General features: G+C 59.7%; 4 protein-coding genes across 4 annotated transcripts; 1 reads left to right on the top strand and 3 right to left on the bottom strand.

Moving 5' to 3' along the window:
• Positions 1 to 1,023: 1,023 nt before the first annotated feature.
• BROUX77_007277 (uncharacterized protein) lies at positions 1,024 to 1,689 on the top strand (the record flags this gene model as incomplete). Its single annotated transcript, XM_073752355.1, has 1 exon — positions 1,024 to 1,689. One exon carries the CDS (start codon positions 1,024 to 1,026, stop codon positions 1,687 to 1,689), a length of 666 nt encoding a protein of 221 aa, XP_073602688.1.
• A 553-nt stretch (positions 1,690 to 2,242) lies between these two features.
• BROUX77_007276 (uncharacterized protein) lies at positions 2,243 to 4,849 on the bottom strand (the record flags this gene model as incomplete). Its single annotated transcript, XM_073752354.1, has 2 exons — positions 2,243 to 3,982; positions 4,055 to 4,849. 2 exons carry the CDS (start codon positions 4,847 to 4,849, stop codon positions 2,243 to 2,245), a joined length of 2,535 nt encoding a protein of 844 aa, XP_073602687.1.
• A 1,224-nt stretch (positions 4,850 to 6,073) lies between these two features.
• On the bottom strand, positions 6,074 to 9,578 carry BROUX77_007275 (uncharacterized protein; the record flags this gene model as incomplete). Its single annotated transcript, XM_073752352.1, has 3 exons — positions 6,074 to 7,000; positions 7,082 to 8,686; positions 8,823 to 9,578. 3 exons carry the CDS (start codon positions 9,576 to 9,578, stop codon positions 6,074 to 6,076), a joined length of 3,288 nt encoding a protein of 1,095 aa, XP_073602686.1.
• A 411-nt stretch (positions 9,579 to 9,989) lies between these two features.
• Positions 9,990 to 11,648, bottom strand: BROUX77_007274 (uncharacterized protein; the record flags this gene model as incomplete). The annotated part of the gene is made up of 1 exon (XM_073752351.1): positions 9,990 to 11,648. One exon carries the CDS (start codon positions 11,646 to 11,648, stop codon positions 9,990 to 9,992), a length of 1,659 nt encoding a protein of 552 aa, XP_073602685.1.
• Positions 11,649 to 11,794: the final 146 nt, after the last annotated feature.

Genomic DNA, 11,794 nt, shown 5'->3' with positions numbered 1-11,794 from the left:
TCCCACCCCACCATCTTTCTGGAGAATAGTTATCCCGGGTCCTTTTTCTCGGCGGTGGCCAATCAAATCGTTTGTCCCCGTATATAAATGGAGTCAAGTCTAGACCAGTCTTTGGTTTTTTGGTGAGATGTGCAAAAACGAGAGCTGCTAACCCTGAATGTGCGGGTCTCAAAGGCCAAGGCACAGGTTTGATTGGCAGGCTGTAGCTAGTGGGGTGCATTTTCATTGGCAAAGCTGGTAGCTGGTGGGGTGGTGCTTTTTGGCACGGGGGCCTGCGCTTAACCCTAGCACAACCAGAGCCAGGTCAGTCATGACAAACAGCATTGATGACTCTTCAGGCGGCGCATACTTAAGCACGGCGGCCCATGAAAAAGAGGCACGGAGAAGCGCAAGCATAACGAGACAGGAAACAAGCCTAAACCTACACACCGGAATCTTTTTGTCGCAGCCAAGTCAAACTCCCTTATCCCTGGCTAGGAGCGTCAATCGCACTAGAAACCAACTCAGCACCAACAAAAAAGCGGCACATCAACAACAAAAAAAGCAACAGGAGCTCCATGGTGTTCAAGCGCGTGTGTGAAGCTCAACCCCGCTTACACTTAGTGAGTGATCTGCCTGGCGCCCTCGTTTATTTTTGTTGAAGATCGGGTTACAACGGCGTTTTGGCTGCGAGCACCCATCCCCGCACGCACACAGCCAGCAAGCAACAGCAGAACCACCAGAACCAAACCTCCGTTTTGCCCATCGGCGTCTCTTTGTTCTCTTTGTTTCTTCGTTTGGCCCGCCGGCTGTTCGCTCTTGCTACTTACTTAAATAATGCCCCCTCCTTCCCCACCGCTCTCCCGTTTTCTTTCCTCGGCAATCTCACGAACCAATCACACCTCATCCTTTGTTGTCTTTCCTCAATCCCGCCTGCCTTCCGCCGCTGCAGCTAGACTGCCGCTTTCACACATTCTACAACACCGCCCGTGCTCCTCTTCCTCATCTTCCTCTTCCCCTTCTTTCTCTTCTCCATCCAACAAAATGGCCGACCAGGAGCGCTCCCAGTATCTTCAGGCGTCGCACGACCGCATCTTCGACCACAACAAGGCGTGGGCGGCCAAGCAGGCACAGGCCGACCCCTCGTTTTTCAAAAAGCTGGCAGCTGGCCAGAACCCCGAGTACCTGTGGATCAGCTGCAGCGACTCTCGAATTCCTGCTGAGCAGATCACTGGGCTGGAACCCGGCGAGGCCTTTATCCACCGCAACATTGCCAACCTGGTGTGCAGCACCGACCTGAATGCCATGAGCGTGCTGGAATACGCCGTTAAGCATTTGGAGGTTAAGCACATTGTCGTGTGTGGCCACTATGGCTGTGGCGGTGTCAAGGCTGCTATGACGCCCAAGAACCTCGGCATTCTGAACCCGTGGCTGCGAAACATTCGTGACGTCTACCGCCTGTACGAATCCGAGCTCGACAAAATCACCGACGAGACCCAAAGATATAACCGCCTGGTGGAGCTCAACGTCATTGAGCAGTGCCGCAATGTAATTAAAGTTGCGTCAGTGCAGGAGCAATACGCTGCCAACAAATTCCCCATTGTGCATGGCTGGGTGTTTGGGCTTGAGGACGGTCTCATCACCGATCTAAATGTCAACCATGAGCAAATTCTCAAGGACATCCAGAAGATTTACAACCTGTGTGATTAGGTGAATTCGCCGTTCTGCATGCAGGCATGCGTGAGAGTAGATAGTCTAGGTTTGGGGAAGGCGAGAGAGAGAGAGAGATGGGCAGACTCAGGTAGATTTGCATTTTATACATAACCAAGTCATTTCATTGAGATCACTATCTACCCCCACTTCCCCCCCTCCCCCGCATGCTTGTAGGATTGTACAACGCCACGATGATGATGATGATGAAAGTCTTTATTTACCTGTCTACTCGCGAGGGATTCTCGACATACGACAGGGGACTATTTCTAGTACCAGGAAAAATACATAACAGAAACAAAAACCAAAACCTAAAACCATGCATACAGAAACCCCACAATCCAAAGTATAATGACAGGAGATCTCCCACCTGCCCAGCGCAGAGGTTGTCTTTTGTTTGTGTGGCTCTAAATTTGGCTTAGAGTTTTGGCTTTGCTGCTGATGTAGTGATAAAAATATTTGTGCAAAATAAGAAAAAAAAGGGGGGTTGGCGGCGTATTTACGCCAGAGGGTTGGCAGCGCGGTTGCGCGAAAAAAGATTGGGCCCCAGAGGCTAAGCTGCCCCGGACAGGGTCAGACCAGGCGGTGGAGGGTCGGGCGGAGGGCGAACTGGGGAGTTCCCTTCCTGCAGGTCCGTTCCCGTTACCGCACGGCGGTGTGCTGGAAGCACCGGAGGACTCTTGGCCGCTTTAGATGCCAGCCAGATGGCTCCACTCTTGGTGGCTATGAGCTTCTGGAAGAAGCCCTTAGCCATCCGTTGAGGGTTGCGGGGGCAGGTCCAGATGTGCTCCGGGGTGGTCTCAGCGTCGCAGAGGGGGCAGGTTAGCACCGCGTTCAAGTAATTGAAACGGTGGTGGTAGTCTGCGTAGTCTCCGTGACCAGAAAGTGCTGTCAGGACAGCGCGGGCGAGCTTGCGCTCAGTGTCGTCAAGAAGGGTTTTCCAGGCCTTCTTATGAGCCTCGAGAGGTCGGCTCAGGTGCGGTCCGTTGGCACAACCTTCATTCGACCACCAGGTGCGAAACTCGGTGGTGACGCGGGCGCGGAAATGGCTGCGGGCCCAGGAAAGGGACATCCCTACGGGCGTGTAGGCCCTCTCGGCGCCCATCTTGGCTTGTCGGTCCGCGAGCTCGTTGCCCCAGACGTCGGAGTGCCCCGGGACCCAAATCACTTCCACAGCGGGGGCACCATCTGGCCACGGTCTAGGACCCGGGTGGTCAGGGCTTTGGCCAATCCAGTCGGCGCAAATCGTTTGGGCCCTCCGGAGAAGCTCTTCGGAGGTTCCGGGCTTCGCGCCCCATGTCGTGAGGCGGTACACCGCGGCGAGGTTGTCGGAGCAGACCCAGACCTTGCGGCACTGTGGTTTCACCCACGAGTCTACTTTTTCCAGGGCTCTGGCAATGGCCATCACCCCGGCGTCATGAACCTCGGCGTGGAAAGGAATCGGGCAGTTGCCCGTGTCCAGGACTGTCCCGTCCCGAATGATCGCCCACCCAGCGCCGACCCGGCCCTCTCCCAGCTTGGATCCGTCTGTGTATATCCAGAGGTCCGAGGGGGAAGAGGAGCGTACCAAGGCTAGGTGCGCCGCAGCTGCAGCCTTCTTGTCACCCTGTAAATGGGGGCGAGATGATGCAGGCGCGCCCGTGAAGGGGGCCGGGTAGTTTGTGGCCAGGCTGTGCGGGAGCAGCATCTTGAGCCTCCCTATTCTACCCCAGTTTGTGGCTGTCGTTCCGAGCGGGTGGTTTGGCTGCGCGAGAGTGGCCCTAAGTCCGGCCGAACCAAGGCAGCTGTCCGGGACAAAACTCATTGGCGGGAAACCGGACGCTAGGTTGTATATAGCGCATGGGGTTGTGCAATATAGCGGGAGTGCCGCACGAAGACCTCGGCGGACTGTGCGATCCAGGAGTGCCACGGCCCGCTTCAGCCCACGGGGTTGGCTAGTTGTCCCGGCTCCGTGGTTCCACCAGACGGCGGCGGCGTAGGCGAGCTTGTTCACCACACAAGAGCGGACTGCCGTGAGGGCGCCTTTCACCGGGGCCCCCTTCCAACAACCAGACAGAATCTGAATGCCGCGTATGGTGGGTACCGTCCTCTGGGCGACGTCGTGGATGTGCGGCACGAAGGACAGGTTGCGTGACCAACGCACGCCGAGCCATCGTAGGGTATCCTTGGGGTCTATGGCATCTAGTGAGCCGCTATCGGGGAGTAGAAGACCCGGGTTTTGGCCGTGGCGCTTGCGCGTCACGTGGAGGAGTTCCGACTTGGCAAGGTCGAGCATCATGCCGTTCCTCACACACTAGTTGTTGACAATGTTGAGGGTGTGGGACAGCACCGAGCAGTTGGCTGCCAGAGACGAGCCTGAGCTGACCAGGCAGCCGTCGTCCGCATAGCCGCGGAGGGAGCACGGGAGGGCCATCCTGAAGAGTGGTGCCATGAAGAGCATGAACAAGATGGGGGAAATTGGCGAGCCTTGGGGTAGGCTCCCTCCTGTGGGCTGAAGGAGATCGTCAACGCCATCGAGCACCAACGAGGCCTTGCGGTCCGAGAGGAACGAGGACACCCATCGGCATGTCTCGGCCGGGCAATCCAGATCGACCAGACGTTGTACCATGCGGTGCGGCTGCACTGCATCAAAAGCTCCTTTGACATCGAACGTCAAGACTGAGGATTCCATCTGGCGGTCCATGTAGTACTCTAGAGACTCAACTAGACTCAGACACATGTCTTCAGCGCTACGCCCAGGCACCGCCCCAGCGTAGTTGTCCCCAATGTGTCCCTTCTCTAGGGCCCAGAGCGAGAGTCGGCGGGCAACAATCCTTTCCAAGCACTTGGCCAGAGTTGGCAGCAGCGAGATGAGCCGGTAGGAACGCGGCGACGACCGGTCCTTCTTGTTTGGCTTGGCGAGGGCAATCACCTTCGCTTGCTTGAAGGGGGAAGGGTGGAGTCCCCAGGAAAAACTGACCTTGAAAAGATAAGTGATCTGCTTCCCCAGAGCGGGCCAGACTAGCTTCAGGGCGTTGTTGGAGAGGCTGTCTAGACCGGGCGCGGTGTTCTGAGGCTTCCACAAAGCAGCTTTGACCTCGTGCTTCGTGATCGGCTCGGTCCCGACTGGGGCTTGCGACAAGTCTGGAGGGGGCAAGTCACCCGGGCGAGAGGATGGCATATGCACGCTGCGGAGAAGTGCAATCTTCTCTGTGGTGTCCTGCACCGTGGCTTCTGCACCCTCCGCCGGCGCTAGCGCTGGTGATGGTCGAGCGGGCGGTTTAGTTCTCCACTTGACAATCTGGAAAATGTCTCGCGCTTGCGTGGCCTTGGCGACCCTGTTGTCTTGACTTGACTTGACTTGACTTTATTTAACGTGACTAAGCTACATGAAAAGCATTACACGGTCCGCCGTGAGGCGGACACAGGCCCTCTCGGGCCTGCCAAACATGAGAAGACCTTGGTCATCGGGGCCCTTCGACCCCCGCGCGAGCGTAGGACAACCAGTAAATGGAATTCTGCATGCGACAAGGAAACAAGTAACAAAAGAAAAAAAAAAAAAAAAACAATTTCCCCAGATAAACCCTAACCCCCACCAAAAGTTGACCATCCCCACCAACATTCGTTCGACCGAGAAACGTGGCCAGACACAAAGTCGACCATCACAACCAGCGTGGCATGGGAAAACCCGAGTCGTTGAGCGGGTGAAAAACCATACCAGGTGAGCCTCCGGAGACTAGGAGCGTATCCTTCCGCTTTTCGAAGTGGCCGCCGCACCGAACCATGGCTGAGGCCCGATGCAGTCCCCGAGTGCCACAGCAGGACAAAGGAAAGACAAAAGAAAAAGAAAAGAAGGTGATGGACTGTCTGAACCTTCAAATGGACAGTCCCGAGTTGCAAAGATGGATCCACGAGTTGGTGTGTGTGGCGGCGATGAAGGGCCGGCGATCGCGAGGAGGGTGTCGTGAAAAGGGGGCGAGTCGACGGCGAGGAAATCCCTCAAAGTTGGGAGAAAGCGGACTCTGGCTTCGCAGCTCGTTGTCATGTTGAAGAGACGAGAATGGCTTGATTGATTGATTCTTTATTTACCTGTCTACTCGCGAGGTATTCTCGGCATACGACAGGGGACTACAAGTAGTACCAGAAATTACATACAGAAACAGAAACCTAAAATCCAAACCATGCATACAGAAACCCCCCGCACAAAGTGTAATGACTAAAGTGTGTCCACCCGCCCAGCCCAGAGGCTGTCCTTTGCTTGTGTGGCCCCAAACCTGGCCTAGAGTCCTGGCCTCGCCGCTGATGCAGGCAAAACATAAAAACAAAAACAAAGGAAACAACAAAGGGAAGTACAAACAAAGAGAGAAACAAGTAGGAAAAAGGAGGTGATGGCAGCGCAAACGCGCTAAGGGGGAGACCCCGAGGGTACGCCGTCTCCAGGTGGCAGAGGGAGCGCGGGAGGGGCCGCGTCTTGCGCCCGCGTGTCCGGCCTCATGCGGCGGTGAGCCAACAGGGTCGTGGGGGCTTTGGCTGCTTTGGCGGCCAGCCAGCAGGCTCCGCGCTTGGTACCGATCAACTTCTGAAAGAAGCTGCTGGACACCCGCTGTGGGTTGTGGTGGCAAACCCAGATGTGCTCCGGGCTCGTGTCGGCTCCGCAGAGGGGACAGGAGAGCACGGCGTCCTCGTGCTCGAAACGGCGGTGATAGGCCGCAAAGTCGCCGTGTCCTGACAAAGCTGTCAGCACCGCGCGGGCGAGGTTGCGATCGGTCTCGTCAAGGAGACTTGTCCAAGCTTTCTTCGGGGCCTGCACCGGGCGGCGCAGGTGAGGTCTGGTGTTGCGACCCGCTGCCTCCCACCAGGTGCGAAATGCAGTAGTGACCCGGGCGCGGAATTCACTGCGTGCCCAGGAGAGTGACATGCCTGTCCTTGTGGTGATTATGTCTGCGCCCCACCTGGCTTGTCTGTCGGCGAGCTCGTTGCCCACGACATCGGAGTGGCCTGGAACCCAGATCGCTTCCACCTCAATGGCTCCATCTGGCCACGGTCTTGGTCGCTGATGGTTGGCGTCGGGACGTAACCAGTCCGCGCAAATTGTTTGGGCTCTCCGAAGATGTTCCTCGGAGGTTCCGGGCTTGACGTCCCGGGACGTGAGTCTACTCACCGCTGCTATGTTGTCTGAATAGATCCAGACTTTGCGGCACCGCGGTTTGTCCCGTAGGTCGACGGTGGTTATGGCCTCGGTAATGGCTAGCACTTCGGCGTCGTGCACCTCGGCGCGGAAAGGGACCGGGCGGTTTCCCGAGAGCAGGACCTGTCCCCCCTGGATAATTACCTAGTCGGCGCTAACCCTGTTCGGACTCAGCTTCGAGCCGTCTGTGTATAGCCACAGGTCTGAGGGGGGGGAGGAGCGGACCAGAGCGAGGTGTGCTGCAGCGGCAGCCTCTTTGTCACCCCGGATCGGGGCCCGGGTCGAAGGTAGCTTGCCCTTGCACGGCGGCGGGAAGCTCGTGGACAGCTCGTATGGGAGCATACTCCTGAGCTCACCCAGTATGCCCCACATAGGCCTTATGGAGCCTAGGGGGTGGTTTGGCGGGGCCAGCGCAACTCTGAGAGCAGCCAACCCAAGGAGGTTGTCCAGCGCATAGCGCATGGGAGGGAAGCCCGATGCGAGGTTGTATATTGCACAGGGTGTGGTGCAATATAGCGGCAGGGCGGCGCGGAGGCCTCTGCGGACGGTGCGGTCGAGGAGCCTTGAGGCCCCCAGTAACCCGTGGCTTAGCGGAGCGTTGGGCGGGGTTGGGCGCCACCATGTGGCCGCAGCGTAAGACAGCTTGGCAACCACGCATGCGCGGACCGCCGTGAGGGCGCCCTTGATCGGGGCGCCTTTCCAGCACCCGGACAGAATCTGGATGCCGCGAATGGCCGGTGCCGTCCTCTGTGCCACGTCTCGGATGTGTGGCACGAAGGAGAGGTTTCGTGACCAGCGCACGCCAAGCCAGCGCAGGGTCTCGCGAGGGCTGACCGCCTCCAGCGTAGAGCCGTCGGGGAGTCGCAGGCTTGGGTTTTGTCCATGACGCTTGCGCGTCACGTGCAGTAGTTCGGACTTCGTCAGGTCGAGCGCCATGCCGTTGTCCGTGCACCAGCTGTCAACGAGCTCCAGAGAGCGGGAGAGAACCGAGCAGCTGCCTTCGAGGGACGAGTCTGAGTTGACTAGGCAACCGTCGTCAGCGTACCCACGGAGAGTGCAGGGGAGTGGCATCTTGAACAGCGGCGACATGAACAGCATGAACAAGATTGGGGAGATGGGCGAGCCCTGTGGGAGGCTGCCACCTGTTGGCTGGAGAGCGTCGGAGACGCCGTCTAAGGTTAGGGAAGCCCACCTGCCCGCAAGGAACGAGGACACCCATCGACATGTTCCAGCCGGGCACCCCAGGTCCGCCAGTCGTTTGACCATGCGGTTCGGATGCACGGCGTCGAAGGCCCCCTTGATATCAAAGGTGAGGACCGAAGACTCACCCCTGAGGTCGGCTTTGCGCTCGAGAGAGTGCGCCAGGCGTAGGCACATGTCCTCGGCGCTGCGTCCCGGAACCGCACCGGCGTAGTTGTCTTGGATGTGACCTGCCTCCAGCGCCCAGCACGAGAGACGGCGGGCGACGATCCTTTCCAAGCACTTAGCCAGGGTCGGGAGCAGCGAGATCAGCCGGTAGGCCCGTGACGACGAGCGATCCTTCTTGTTGGGCTTTGGCAGGGCGATCACCTTGGCCTCTTTGAAGGAGGCAGGGTGGTGGCCCCAGAAGAAGCTTGCGTTGAACAAATGGGTGACCTGCCGCTTGAGGGAGGGCCAGGCCAGTTTCAGGACGTTGTTCGAGAGGCCGTCCGGGCCGGGGGCAGTGTTGCGCAGCCTCCAAAGAGCAGCTTCCACCTCGTCTCTGGTGATTCGGGCGCGTGTCGGCGGGGCTTCCGTCCTTGGAGCCCAGGGTCCTCGGTTCCACCTGCAGGGCGGGGGATTCGATGTCCCCTGGCCGGGCGGAAGGCATGTGCACGCTGCGAAGGAGAGCGATCTTTTCCGTGGTGTCTTGCACCGTGGCCTCCGCTCCGTCCGCCGGCGATAGTGCTGGGGAGTGGCGGTGCGGAGCTTTCGTCCTCCATTTCACGATACGGAAGAGGTCTCGGGTATCAGTGACCTTCGCCAGCAGGTCGGCGTAGAAAGCCCGAGCCGCGCTCCTGAGTGCGCGCCTGAGGCGCTTCTTGGCTTCGCGGCGTTCGGTCCTGGCCTCTTGTGCTGCGGCCTGTGTCGTTGCCTTTTCCACCCTGTTCCGCGCTGCGCTTTGCTCCGCACGCGCGACGCTGCACTCCTTGTTCCACCATGGGAAGCTCTTGGCCTTGCCCAGAGACTTGGGCGTTGATGCGACCAGGGCGTCCAGGATCACATCCTGTAGCAGTCTCGCGAAGTCGTCAATGTGCTTTTTTTCCGGGATCTGGCCGTCTGACCTCCGGTACTCTCTCACAAGGTCGTCCAGGCGAGCCGCGCCGGCCTTGCATGCCGCGTCGAACTTCTTTTTGTCAAGCTTATCCATGAGGAAGCGCCCTGCGGGGCTCGGGACCACTGTGTGCCCTGGCAGCGGGATGGACACCAAGAGCGGGAAGTGGTCACTTCCGCATGTCAGATCGTCCCGTAGCTCCACGCTCGCCCCGGTGACAAAAAGAGGCGACGACATTATGGTAAGGTCTATGACACTCCCTGACTCGTGGGTTGGCTCCCCATCCGCGTTGCCCAGCAGAAGGGCTCGCTCTTCCATCCAGGCCAGTAGGAGCTCGGCGTCGTTGTCGTCCGTGGCGCATCGGGGGTCCCAGGCACTGTGGTGGAGGTTGAAGTCGCCCACTACCACAGACCGCGGTCCTGGCTGCATGCTGGTCAGAAGACGAAGCGCCTCCCCTGTCCTAGCCGAACCTGTCCCGGCATTGTAAAGGTTTACGATGCTGTACGTGTGCCCCCCGATTAGGACCTCCACAATGATGACATCCTGGTGTTCTTCCCTCATGTAGGCCTTTTGGAAGCGAAGCCCGTGTCTTTTTGTCGAAATGTATGTGGCGACTCGGGGATTCGAGCGCCAGTTACCCTCCGGGACTATTACCTGATAGGAGGGGTGCCTAGGGAACGTTCTGTTCCCCGGGTCTGCGCTAGACGGGGCCTCTTGGAGGCAGACCACATCCACCTGGTCTTCATGCGCCTTGTGTAGCAACGACTGTGCACAGGTCCAGGACCTTTGCACATTCGCAGAAATCATTTGCAATACTGTGTCGTTAGGGTGTCCTAACATTTACAGAAGTTCCTCGTCATTGTCGTCTACCTGCATTGAATCCCGTGTTTCAGGGGACACGCTGGAGGTGGGCAGGGGGGAGGGTTGCAGCTGGGCGGCCTGTGATGGGGCGGTCGATGGCTGGCTGGGCGCCGAGGAGGCAGGGGAGGGAGAAGCCTGGGAGCTTGAAGGGCTCTTCGTCTGTGACGACGGCCGGGCCGGGGGGGCCGAGGTGACGGCCGTGGAAGGCGCCTGGGAGGGCGCTGGGGACGGGGTCTTGTCTCCCTGGGCGGCGGCAGCCGGGGTGGACGACTGCGTCTCGGTATCGGCCGGGCATTTGCGGTCAAAGTGGCGGACCCGGCAGCGTGTGCAGAACGGGAAGCGCTCCAGGGTGTTGTCTGCGGAGACCATGTGCAGCTCTCCAAGTGTCGCTACGCGGCGGGGAACCGCGGACGGGGACACCAGGCCTTCGTGGAAGGCGATGTGGGCGCGGAAGGTGGGCACGCCTGCCTTGCCAACGTACTTCGACAGCGTGGCGCTGGCGGAGCCGACACCAAAGGCCTGTTCGATATCCTGACGGACATCGTCTAGGGTGACCCGGTGGAGCATCACGGCGCCGGGGGTCTTGGGGTCCTCGACCGTGATCGAGGTGGGCAGTCCGTGTACGATGTACTTGGACCAAGCATCCCTCTTGTGAACCTTCTCCGCAGTCAGGTTGGCGCGGATGCGCTCAGCGTGGCTGAGGAATTTGCCGACGTCGCGTACGGCTGTCAAGGCGAAGCCCGTCTTGGTGGCAGTGGCGGTGCCTGCGCCCTCACCGCGGGGGATGCCCGCGTTGGCCTTCGTTACGATGTAGGCCGGCGAAAGCTTCCGGAGGGGGGAGTCGGTTGGCACAACCACGAAAAGGCGGTTGTCGGTGGGGGCGGTCTTGGGGGCTGAGCTGGGATTGCCCTGTTTGGCCTTTGGGGCTCCGGTCGAGGGGGCGGCGGGTTGGGTGGCCTTGGATGCTTTTTTGCCCTTGCGGGCGACTGTGCTCCAGGATTCCTTGTCCGAGGACTCGGTGGGCGCTGCAGGAGCAGCAGCAGAGGGGTGGTGTGCAGGCTGGGCCTTTGATGGAGCCGGGGCCGGGGCCGGGGCCGTGTTAGGGGCGGGTGGCACGGGCTGTGCGGCCGGGGGGAGAGAGGTGTTTGTGGCAGCGCCCGTGGGGGGCGCGAGGGGTGAGCCTGTCATCACGGCCACCAGGCCGTTCTCCAGGATTGAGGCCAGGTCGTTAACGATCTGGCGGGTAGACGCGAAGGCCTCCGCGTGGGGGGCCATGGAGGCCAGGCAGTTGTCGGCCATTGTCAAGAAGATGCTGGCCAAGCGATCTCTCGCGGCCGCTTCCGCATCCTGCTTGGTGCGGATCTTGTCGGCCAGGGCCTGGAAGCGACCGACCGGGAGCGAGATGGGAGCGTAGTGAGCCTCTTGGGGGAGGGGCGCGTCTTCGCTCCTGACGCGTTTTGCGCCTGTCGCGACGCGCGCGACGGAAGAGGGGAGCCCCTGAGGGGCCTGGCCGGCGAGGTTCGGCGAGAACAACGCGGAGGAGGGGACAGTGGTGGGCGAGGTGGCCTGCGCGTACGTCAATGACGGAGGCGCGGACGCGGGCGCGGCGGGCGCGGGCGCGTGGACGGACGCGATCATCTTAGGGATGACAGGACCTGTCGGGGGCGAAAATAAAGTAAAGTAGTTTGCAATAATGGTAGCTGTTAGCTTGGTCAAAATGTCGAAGGTGCCCTCTGAAAATCGAGGAAAATGTTGATGAGAAGCTCTTCGGATTGATTGATTGA

The sequence above is a fragment of the Berkeleyomyces rouxiae genome, assembly GCF_048999995.1.
Source record: "Berkeleyomyces rouxiae strain 22BRR77 chromosome Unknown BrBRR77_ptg000011l, whole genome shotgun sequence".
Lineage (NCBI taxonomy): Eukaryota > Fungi > Ascomycota > Sordariomycetes > Microascales > Ceratocystidaceae > Berkeleyomyces > Berkeleyomyces rouxiae.
Note: the sequence above shows the minus strand (reverse complement) of the source record. Positions and strands in the feature narration are given on the sequence as shown.